Genomic DNA, 12,409 nt, shown 5'->3' with positions numbered 1-12,409 from the left:
GAATCTATAACTGTCAATCTGTCGGCGGTGCATATTTTTCTCTTGACCTCCAACTATGTATTATTTTATATGTCTTCTTAGTAAGTAATCTTTATACTATCTATGTATCTACTATTTATATATTTTTCGATTACAAAATTTTCTAAAAACACAAAAATTGGTATGAACGCTTCTTTGTTGTTCTTGTTCTTGGCGTTCCTTTGGTTGCGTATTTGATTTTTTGCACTTTTTGTTTAAAACTCGAAACTTTTCGTCCGCCCATTCTAACACCTCATCCACTTTATACAAACTTAAGTTCATTAACATTCGCATTAAATTGAAGAACCCTTTCCAGATTGACAGATCTGCGGCTGCGGTTACAATCGTTACGACGTCTTTCTGGTATTTATATTGTCAAATTGGGTGCTGTACTCGGCTATGATAGTGATAATATGGGCGTGTCGCTGCATATGCTGTCAAGTGAGGTAAGTTGATTGGGAGGTAAAATTTTAAAATGAAAAAAAAAAAAATAACAAAAGTGCAACAGTAGCATTTTTTAGGGCATAGTAATTATAATGCGGGATGAAGGAGCAGGCACTTATCGTTAAATGTCAAAACTTTTTTGTCGATTTCTCTTACTTAGACATTTAAAATTTTAAATTATTTTGATGAGTATTTTGAAGTTAACACTAGGAAAACATATTGCTCGGATAGATAGAGTAAAATTTCAAATGAAATAATGTTGTAGAAAATTTTTACCTAATAGATTGGGAAAAATTCACTAGAGATGCTCTCACATAAAATCGTTCTGCAAGATAGGTGAAAGAGCACATTGAATAATAAAAGAAATTTTCCACTTCGAAGTATGTCACATTTTTACAAACTTACGGTCATTGTGAATTCATGCAAATGGCGAATCCTTAAAAAAAAACGTTCACAATATTAATAGCTTAGACCACATGTTCAATCGCTGTTCGATTACTTACATCATATGCTCAATAGTGTTTTTCAAAAAATTTTTTATTTGGTATATTGCATTAATTAATTAAGCCTAAACTCATCTCTTAAATGCCATTCTACTTTGACTATCCATCGTACTGATACCTATGTACGTGAAAGATCTAATACATGTTTATTATTTATACCATAACAAGAGTTCACGCTCCAATAATAATTTTACCAATTTTTTGCGGTACCAGCCAATGGTCATGGCAAACAATCAGACCTATTCTAAATATTCTCGCGGAATTTTGTTCTCGCGGATTTTTTTATTCCCGCGGAAAAATTCCTCCAATTCTTTTCTCCTAGGGAGAAGAATAATTGGGGAATAGGAATTTTGAATTTTCGAACTCAGCTGTTTTGTGAATTGAAATTTCGTTGCGCATTTCTTATTTCGTTTAAAAAATTGAAAAGTTGAATTATTGTTGCAAATTTGTTTGAAATTAAGAAATAAAATATAAACAATGCACAGTATTGCATTTCATGTGTTATTCACTGAAATGAGTAATAAATTTGTGCCACAGCAACATCAACAGAGGAGCATAAGAAGAAGAAGACGGCGGGATAACACAAATCCGCTGGAGTTGCCTGCTTTCATTCAGCAAAGCAATTTTCTGGCGGCCAAGTCGAGTTGAGTTCGCCTTTCGCCATATGCCAAGATCTATTTAAGCCTTCTTAAAAATCCTTGCGCAATTTCTGGATGGCTGCATCAAATATACAAAGAGCTCTTCCGTTGCTTATAATAGACTTTTCGACTTAAAATAAAGAATATTGTGGTTGTTGTTGCTGTTGTATTAGCAGTGAGAATATTGCGGTAGAATTTACATTCATATTTTAGCACAAATTTGTACAAATAGGTGTTCTTTCTCAAAAGAAACAATTTCCTTTAACTATTTTAATGCATTCCCTTTAATTTAACAAGTGAAAAAACTCCTATGAAATGGCAGAGAAATCTCCCTCTTCCTCACATTCATAATACCTACCTTTCTCCCATAACCGGTTTCCGCTTTTTCGAACATTGTTCAGAATAGGAGGAAAGGGAGAAGTGAAAAAACTCGCACGGAATTTTTATTTAGAATACGAGGAATGGGAGAAGGGAAAAAACTCGCACGGAATTTTTGTTAAGAATCGTGCTGAATATGTAATTGAGAAAGCAAACAAATTTTTGAAACTTTTATATGCATCTCTTTCATCCAGAAATGAAAGTATTCCGCCCCAAAAGATTGTTGCATAGTGTAATCATAGTATTCATCTAAAAGCGTTAATAGCTCGTAAGAATCTGAGACTTGTATCCACACAAGTTTGCAAGGTTCACGTTCGTACGCGTCATTACGCTTTTGTATGAATCGTATAAGTGAAAAACAAAATAGTTATTTTTTAAAATACTTAACTAAAGTAAAATTTCTTTTTTGAATCAAGTTGCTAATTGGACAAACAAAATTGAAAACAAATTTTAAAATGTGATAATATAAAAGAATTATTTTTTAACAAATTTTCAATTGTAGATTAAAATAAAAATTTTTTTATTATTATTGTATCAGTATTTAAATATTTAGTATCTAGCAATCAATAATTATTTATACATTAGTACCGTCTATTTATGTACCTATTTTTTTAGACGCAATTATTTTACGTTTTTTTAATTTTCTTTTTCGTTTTATTTATTGCAATACAGCTTTTGGATCAAACTACATTACCCTCTACATCTTCTTCTATGCAGGCCGCCGCACCGTACACTGATAATGCAAAGTAAATATGATTAGATTGTAAAATTGTTGTCCTTATAAGTTTTCTCAATTAATTATTTATTTCCCTAATTTTATATACATATTAACCTGGGTCGATTTTATGGACGAAAGGTAACCGATATCGCGCCATTGATTTTTCGATAGGATTTGGGCTCAGGAAACAAGTTCCATTACGCATACCCAAAAAAATTATTTTCGAGCCTGCGAAAAAAAATAATGGCGAAAGGGTCAATTTTTCGACCAAAACACTACCCAACACACAAAAAATATTGTTGTTTTTTTTTTTCAAAAAACTGTTGTAAAAACGTTGGCGATAACAGTTTTTTGAAAAAACAAAAAATATTTTTTTGGTTTTGGGGAGTGTTTTGGTCGAAAAATTGACCCTGTCGCCATTTTTTTTTCGCAGGCTCGAAAATAATTTTTTGGGTATGCGTAATGGAGCTTTTTTTTCTGAGCCCAAATCCTATCGAAAAATCGATGGCGCGATATCGATTAATAAATTGACCCAGTCTAATACATATACTTATTTACTTTCAATAAATTAAAAATTTTTTTTCGTAATTTTTTTTTTTTTTTTGTATTAACAATAGCATGTTTTAATAATTTAAATATTAAGTAGAAACTTCTTTAAAACTGCGTCTGCTGACAAATTTTAATTTTCATAGTTAATGATAATTTTTATTTTTTATCTTTTAATTTTTTTTTTTATTTTACTGTTCTTTTCAATTATTTATTATTAAAGTATATAACACGCACTTCGCACCGTAATTTTGATTGCTTACTTGCCAGCGAGCGCAGGATTAAGCGTTGAAAAAACTTGATGCCGAAAGTTGTCTAAACTAAAACCACCACCGTAAAAATCTCAGTTGGATATTAATTTTATATTAGAACTAAGCTTTTCGCGAATTGAATATCGAACGGCGAAATTATAAAAATGCCGCTAGATCTAAAGTGGTATTGCGGAAATTTCGAACTTGTAGTTCCAAACAAGCTCCGAATCATCTTACGACTATATAGCTGTTGGGCTTTAAACATGTTTGACAACCGCGGAACTTTTGGCGTTAAACGGCCTTGATCTGGCAATGGCCCAATAATAATAATAACGCACGCAAGGCATTTTCTGTCAAAAATGTCTCATGCACATGCAACTTGTAAAACGCCGGTTGTTTGCGTGCGCTAAAAAAACGCAGTGCGGTTTTATTAGGTTGGCTTGTTAGGCTAGTTTGGCATTTTTAGCTTTAACTTCTCATTTATATAGCCTGGCAACACTAGTTTCCGCACTTAAAACCGCTATACTTATGTCGAGCCTTAAGCTGGAGTCATTGGTGCCGTATGTCGTATCGCTGTATCCGTATCCCTAACGTAATCAGCTGTTTATCGTTACGACGGTAAACCAAAACCCAATTGGTTGGCTACGATACGGTTACGACCTTAGCGGCACCAATAATCGATTGCATTGATTCTCATAAGGTTGGTCGAATCAGCTGTTAAAAGGTTACCGATACGGTTACCGATAAAGCACCAATGTCTCCAGCTTTAGGTCGCTTTTACATATATCAATCATTCCTTTTTGTCTCATACGTTGGTACTATTGATATCTCTTTCTTTCTTGTGCACATATTTTATTGCACCTAAATTTAAGGCCGCGGCACAATGAAATTTTTCATATAGATGCGTTTAACACAAGCTTCCAGTAACATCGCCACAATCAACCAGGATGTTGCGCTTGTAAATATGAAGGAACTTCAGACTTGGCAATTGAAGTTTATTTCGCCTTGCTCATTCACATAAAAAATTGCGCGAAGCACTGTTATAAACATTCTCCCTATACAACAAAAGTACTTACTAACATATTTTGTGTCGTATTCACTTGTTGTATTGCAATTTTTAATTGCGCAAAATGTGAGAAGAGTTACCAACCAGTGGGAAAAATAATTTCACTTGCAACGTGTGCCAGCACCCTTAGCCAAAGCAAATTTCAAATTCTTCTTCTTATGTTTTGCTTGCAACAAAAGTTTGCACGTTGGCTACTCTGCATGTCAGATGGCGCCTGGTGCTCTTAGAGTTATAAGATATGACGCCAGTCTTCAGTAAGCTTAAGTCTTCCCAAAATGCACTTGAGTGGAGCAAATTCAAGTGAACGCTCGTACCACCATATTTTATAAAACAATCGATGTATGCACTTTACCAATCCTTTATCTCTGCTTCTGAAGCGCGCTTTGGGTAGTCTGCAGTTTCCCGGCTTTCCAGGCCTATATACCCAAGCATGTGGCCCTTCGCAGCAGGTTTAGGGTATCTAGTTGCGCTATCGAGGCGCTTGTTTGCGATCAAAAACTGTTTTTATGTGCGCCTTGTATTCGGTAGACATGCGAGCTCAAACGCGGTAAATTTAGAAGTCAATGCAAACTTGATAATCTGTATTTGAGTCTGAGTTCATAACTTTATTTAGCATTACTTTTAATGTGTGATAGCCCTCGTTTTGTGAAGCTTCAACTAAGGCTTGGTATGGGCATTTTTTTCTTGCATTGACTCTATAAAGCCACTGCCAGTATCGATACAATGAGTTAGCGCATTTGCACCTACAACAATTTTGGCGCTGCTTAGTACAGAATACTGTAGATACAGGGTGTGGCTTTACCCCGCGGAAAGGCGCTTCTGGCGCAATAGAGTTTAAGTGTAAGGTAACTCAGTTTTCAAACCAGATAAATGCATTTTTAATCTACATGTTAACAAATGACGCTCGCTTCATAACGCTTTTAGAAGTCGTGCAATCAAAATCAGTGCGCCACTGAGTTGAACTGTTACCAGCTGATAATTTGCCAAACAATGTGCTGGCACTAGTCTAGTGTGGCTTGTACTACCGGTTTCATTGCGCCGTGGTGTTACGAAACAGCATATCAGCGCAAGCGGCTCCGTACTCACTATCGGCACAATACAGCGCAAAGGGCTCCACAGCACTAATTTCAATTTCAAACTTTAAAACCGCAATCAAGCTTTTATAATGCTTAGTTCGAGTTAAGACAGAGGTTTATTTGTATATTCTAAAATGTTTTTTTAATTTTTGTTACTAACATTACTTTTATTATTTCCTTTTCACGAATTTTTCCTGATTTGACCGCTTTTTTCTCTCTCTCTCTCCCTCTAGCGGCACCAGCAACGGCATCGATGCCGATGCTGTCGATGGCGATGCCATCAACACTACCGTACTTGCGCGCGGTGCACGCTTCCTCGGGCGGGTTGCACGTGCCTCGTTGCCCATACAAGCGCTCATGTTGCTGTTGTTGGGTGTTGCCACACTTGTGCCCCACGGTGAAGATTATACATGCATGTTCTCAAATTCATTTGCGCGTAGCTTGGAGCCAATGTTGTCTTATCCAAATGGACCACCACCAACGTAATAACCAAAAACGGAGATGATGAATGATGTGGAATTCAGTGGAAATAAAACTAATGCAAAATGCAAATGGAATTTTTAAATAAATAGAGAAAAACCAGGAAATCAGACAAGACACAAAAACGCATAACTGCTTAAGTAAGAAAAGTAGAAAAATCGAAAATGAAATTTTGTAAAGAGAATGTCTACTAAACCATAAATATTAAAAAAAAACACAACAAATATGTATACCATAGGTTATGAAAAATACATAATTTAACTAGTTGCAAGAAAATTGTTGCAGTAGAATTGTGCGCTTGCGAGAAATTGTAACTTGATACTATGAAAGACGAAAAATGAGAGATTAAAAGGAAAATAAGCTAAAAGTAATATATTAATTAAACACTTATTTGCCTTCGCTGGTAATTTTGTACAATAATTTGAAGAAGTAAAAAAAAAAATATATTATTTTCTGACTATTAATTATGTTGTTATTGTAAAACGTGCGCATTAGTGTAAAATTTTGAAAAGCGCATGCACACGCGCAATCTTGCCGTCGCCGCCATTTCCCTTTTTTGTACGAATGCAGTTCTGTACACTTGAAATAGTCATTAGATAGTGCTTTTGAATATTTAAAAAAATAAAAACAACATTAAAAAATATTAGGGGAAAAATAATGTTAACGAATTGAAGGATAATAAATGTACTAAACACAAATGTAGACTTATATTTGTGTGGTTATCAAAAAAAATTCAAAGAGCAGAAAAGCGTAGCGCTTTGATACATTTTTCTAAAAATAAAAAACACGAACGGTTTATACTCAAAGTATAAGGAATATGAAAAGTAAAGAGAGAGTAAAATTTAAAAGAATTATAATAACAAAAATATTATATGTGACAATTTAGTAAAGTAAGCAGAAAAAAATTTGTAAAAAAATAAAAAAATATATACGAACGCACATGCAAAAAATACGAAATACATACATATATAGAAAAAAGAGTTAAATTTTCACAGTTTTGCAAAAATTTTAATTTTGTTAAAAAATTTGTTTAAGAAAATAATTTCTTATTTTTTAATAATAATTTATTGTTTGGAGAATTACAAATTTTTTTTGATAAAGAAAAATGGTTTCTAGTTTTCTCCAGAGCTTCTCAGAAACCGGCAAGATAAAACTATAAAACCTCAATATTTTCTTACCATATAAAATAAGAAAATCTTAAAAAAAATAACAAATTCCTGTCCAAAGCAAAGTTAAGAAGCAACCGTAAACAATTTTTTGTTTTTCTTAATTTTTGTGCTTTGCAATAAGTTAAACAAATCTCGTGGAACATTTTTGTTTAAAAAGCAGGTATGGCAGAAAATAATGAGCAAAAAGTTGGAAGAAAAAACAACAAAACTTGGAAAAGTCGAAACGTACTCCAAAAAAAAAAAAATTGCCAAAAAAGCGACATCACATTAACACAATCTTAGAAAAAGCCGAAATCCTTATTACAACTAAATAAAAAAATTTTCGAACAAAAGCAGAAAATTTAAAATTTTTGTTTTTAATTTTAGCAGAAACAATTTTTTTTTAATAAATTATAAGAAAAATTTTGGAAGGTTTCAAAAAGATATTTAAATATTAAAAAATATGGAGTGTGAAAAAAAATTAAATATTGGAAACAAAAAATTTAAATGAAAGTGTTTGAGGCATTAAACATAAAACAATTTATAAAATAATTTGTTACTGTAATATTTTTTATGTATAAAAAAGAGTTACTTCAATTTCAATTATTTTTTTTTTCTTCAAATTACTTGATGTTTTTAATATTTTTTATTACAAACTATTTTGTATAATTCGCAAGTTTTATTTCAAATTTCAAAACTTATTTGTGTAAAATTTCAATTGGTTTTGTTTTCTAAAGGTTATTATTTAAAATTTTTTTTTGGAAAATTTATTTTTATTTTTTTTTTTGTAATTAAAAAGTCATTTTTGTGAAAATTTAAAACAAAGATTGTCAAAATCCGTGGCCCAACAAAACATGAAGCAATGTAAATTGTTACAAAATTTTAGCAAAAGCTCTTCGGTACTATGAATCTCCCATTAATAAGTACATGAGGGTTGTGCTAAAAGCATTTGCATTTTTTCAAAAATGTGTCGCTGTGTTGCTTTAGCGAATTTCGAACCAAACAAACAAACATGCATATAACATACAAGCAAACAAATCTCTCCATTCTTTGCTGTTGTTTTTGTTAATGTTGGTATTGTTGTTCAAAACACATAGCAGCTGCGACACCAACAAAAGTACTGAAGCACAAATTTATTATGCAAATATCAAAAACATTCCCAAAACAGGCATTACCATAGTTAATTTTTTTTCTTTTCGATATAATTTTGCGAAAAATTAATTTAAGCAAACGAAACGAGATGTCGCTGTTGGCTAAATATTTATGTGCGGTGTGGAGTTACGTAAATTTTTTGTTGTTGTTGTGCGGTTGTACTTTCATTTTGGAGCTAACAATAAATATTTATTAAACAAATTTCTAAGAATAAAATAAAATGAAATTTTTTAAATAAATATTTTAAGAAATTTGAGAAATTATTTTCATAATATAAAATGAAATAAACAAAATTACAAACAAAACGAACGACGAAACTCAATATTTTTATTTTTTATAATTTATTAAGAAGCGTAAAACTGCAGAAGATTTATAAAAGCATAAAAGTTAAAATTAAAAAATTGAAAAAAATTTAATGAAAAACTACAAAAATATATATATTGTCTTTGCCAGAATCCATCCAATTTAGGTTCTACAATATTTTTTCAAAAGTATGTTAATTTTTAATTAATTTATAAACTGCTCGTTTTCAAAACAAATTTAAGCTTTATCTTAAACTTTATTTCTCTAATGTGTACCTAAAACACAAAATGCAAAGTTATCGTTATAAACAATTATTATAAACTATTTATTCATTTGCTTGCTATGTACTATATGTTAAAACGAAAAAAAAATTATGAATAATTGTTCGAAAAACTTTGTTATAATTTTTCATAATTTTTTATTAAAAATGCAAAAAAATTATTTTGATTTATTCTAAAATAAAAATTTGTTTTTATACGCTAAATGACGGAAAGTGACAAACTTGAAGTAAAAAATAAATAAATACAAAAACGAAAACCACAAATAAAAAGGTTTAAAATCTCTTAAAAAACAAAAAAAGTATTGAAAAAAAAACTTTTTTGATAAATAAAAGCAGTTTTGAGTTGTCATCTTTAAGCTTTAACTAGTAATTTTTGCATTATGCAGCAATTTCTTTTTTGGAAATTTACTTATTATTTAGGTTAGCTTATTAAGGTACGATTTGTTTCTCTCTTATGCCTATATTTAACTTATCTATCTATTATATATAAAAACATATACCTATATATACGTATGTAACACTTTTATTAAATTATGTTATTAAAACACCTTTTCAAAAATAAAAATAAAAATATTATTCGTTTATATTAAAAAAAAATCTTTGATTTTTTCGGGAAGGGATTTACATAGTTTCCATTGTAAGTGCGGGTCTCCAAACGATAGCTACAGCGGCCATGGGAAAGAAGAGGATAGAGAAAATGAAAGCAGGCTTATCATTCATCACACTGATATCCTTGCAATAGCCAAGCTCTGATATCTGTGCTTTAGTCAGGGACAGAAATTGCATAACTATGGCACACAAACTAACAAGGCAACAAAAGGGAACTTATAGAGCAAATAGACGTTTAGCATGGTGAGTGGTGACAGCTCGCCAGGTATTTCTATCATCAGCGCAGGAATCATGAAATGGCAGCCGATGATCTCACTATCCGCCGATTATATTGCTTTTGAATGCTCAACTTTAATTAACATTAAAAAATTAATCTAGGTGGCTTTAAAAACTTAAGGGGCGTTCTTTCGCCGCCCTAAAAATGCGACTGATGTCCGGAGGAACATGTTTCGCAAGGTCATAAATTCTGCTTGGGCTCGTTTCACTTGTTGTTGTAACGATAAGGACACTCTCCGAAGGCCTTAGGGAGTGTTATCGATGTTGATGGTCCTTCGCTTGAGGCAGGTAACAAGCATCATTAAGGCACCAGCCCGACCATCTCGGGATCGATTTAGTATGACCACATGAAATCTTCAAGTTCATACCCCCTTCCACCCCATAGATCCATGAGAAACTTCGGGTCGCCAGAGCATCGGCTGTTAAAGTAACAAGATTCGCCACGGGTAGGTGAGGTTGACAATTGGGTTGGAGAAGCTATATTTTGCGCTGGCAACACCTTGAAAGGTTTGTGCTACACAACCCCTTGAACCAATTTGGTATTTTAGTCGCCCCCTAAGCCCCCTAACCCACTGGGGGGCTCGCTTCACTTCTTCTGGTAGAATAAAAGGAAACCGCGCCCATTTCTCAGCTGAGGCCCTAAATAAGTTACCTCAATATGGCCTTAGACGACTGGTCAATGAAGACATACGAACCAAATAGGACGTGTACGGTACCGAAGATCCAGGGCTCACGCCCCGGTCAAAGCCACATCAAAATTTTAGAAAGTTTTTTCAATTAAAAGAAAATTTTTCTAACAGGGTCGCCCCTTAGCAGTGTTTGGCAAGCACTTCGAGTGTACTTCTGCCATGAAAAGCTCTCAGTGAAAACTCATCTTCCTTGCAGATGCCGTTCGGAGTCGCCATAAAACAAGAAGTAGGTACTGTCCCGCCAATTTGTAGGGAAAATCAAATAAGGAGCAGGACGTAAATTGGAAGAGAAGCTCAGCCTAAAATCTCTTCGGAGCTTATCGCGCCTTACATTTATTTATTTATTTAAATAGGTGTACCTCTTAAAAACTCCAACCTCCTTGCTGTTGTTTATAAACTGTGGTCAACCGTAAGTCCCTGTCAAATCCGACGAATGAGATCTGTCGAACTCGATGAAACGTACGAACGCTTTTTGCCGGCAATATGTAATTAACCCGTCATTGAACAGAGTAAACCAACAAACGGACAGATAAACATAAACCTGGAAAGTGTGGTTTCGCTACTCAAGTCTGAGGAACCTGCTAACCAAGGGGAGTGATCGCTCGATATGCCTTCTTTCTCTGCCAGCTAAACCATTGAAAGCCATTATGTTTCTTTTTTTCGAACCCTTGGACTAAATGAGGGAAAATCGCACCATAGGACAGTATACACAGCACTTGACTGTTCAAAAGGCTTCTGACACAAATCACCATAACACGTGATCGATGCCGATGGGATGCTACCCCACGAAAAATCCATGCAATAGAAGTTTGCGGTAGATAATGTCCACTGAGAGCCTTATTCTCATTATGTCAGATTGCCTGACTGCGTGCTTTGCAGTCTTACACAAGTACATATTAGCTGGTGAACGCAAGCATTGGAATCCTAATTTATTGGCCAAAAACAAAGTTTTGTTAATATGGTTTCTCGGGCATCAGGGTGCTATAACCGCATTTTAACAAAGCAATTCAGTCAACACTGGGTAGACTGCAACTGAGACTGGTAGAGGGCAACGAGAGTATCAGACAAGCTCATTAATCCAAGCAGAGAGGACCTTTGAACTCTTTCTGGGAGGCTGTATACGATATCGCCTAAGTAAGCTAAATATGTATATCCAATACACAAATCTATCGCTTTTGTGAGCTGAGGGTGAAACGACGGTTAACAGTATCTCGCCCATATAGGTGACGTGACTTTTAATCCCCTCGTCATATGGAGTAAAAAGATTGAAAAGGTACTTAAATACATTAAAAGCGTCCACAAATAGTAGGGAGTGTTCGGTAGAAAAGTTCTTCGAAAGATTTATGGACTTCTACGCATTCACGATGGCGAGTACCGAAGATTTAATGATGAGCTGTACGAGCTTTACGGAGACATCAACATAGTACGCAGCGGCTACGCTGGCTAGGCCATGTTATGCGAATGAAAGATGACGATCCGGCTAAGAAAGTATTTTTAACGGTAGTCGCCTATGGAAGCAGAGGAATAGGGCGGCCTCCACTACGCTGGAAGGACCGGTGGAAAATTACTTAAACAATCTTGTTGTGACCAATTGGCGACAGTTGGCAGAGCGAAGAAACGACTGGCGCGCATTGTTGCACGACCATAACCATTTAAACGGTTAAGCACCAATTAACTAAGTAAGCAATGCATCGAGGCTTAATAATAATAATCCCCTGTTTTTCTGGATTTCTCCTCACCGGACGGTTTAAATTTTTTTTTTTTTTTGTAATGCTATGTTTACACAATAAAGGTAATGGCCCGAACTGTTGCATGCTCCAAAATTTATGTTAAT

At 33.8% G+C, this 12,409-nt stretch overlaps 1 protein-coding gene across 9 annotated transcripts in view; it reads left to right on the top strand.

Annotated features, from left to right (window-relative positions):
- The window catches only part of Msp300 (Muscle-specific protein 300 kDa), a 480,743-nt gene extending 471,145 nt beyond the window's left edge, over nucleotides 1-9,598 (top strand). For 6 of the 9 annotated variants that reach the window (XM_067767583.1, XM_067767586.1, XM_067767584.1 and 3 more), the window contains 3 exons: nucleotides 323-464; nucleotides 2,654-2,727; nucleotides 5,872-9,598. In XM_067767583.1, coding sequence (XP_067623684.1) covers nucleotides 323-464; nucleotides 2,654-2,727; nucleotides 5,872-6,124 — 469 coding nt within the window. In that variant the 3' untranslated portion in view covers nucleotides 6,125-9,598. The remainder of the gene's footprint in view (nucleotides 1-322; nucleotides 465-2,653; nucleotides 2,728-5,871) is intronic. The other 3 variants (XM_067767588.1, XM_067767581.1, XM_067767579.1) reach the window with 1 other exon arrangement.
- Nucleotides 9,599-12,409: the final 2,811 nt, after the last annotated feature.

Source organism: Eurosta solidaginis, chromosome 2 (assembly GCF_040869045.1).
Source record: "Eurosta solidaginis isolate ZX-2024a chromosome 2, ASM4086904v1, whole genome shotgun sequence".
In the NCBI taxonomy this organism is placed as follows: domain Eukaryota; kingdom Metazoa; phylum Arthropoda; class Insecta; order Diptera; family Tephritidae; genus Eurosta; species Eurosta solidaginis.
This window is presented reverse-complemented; position numbering and strand designations above follow the sequence as displayed.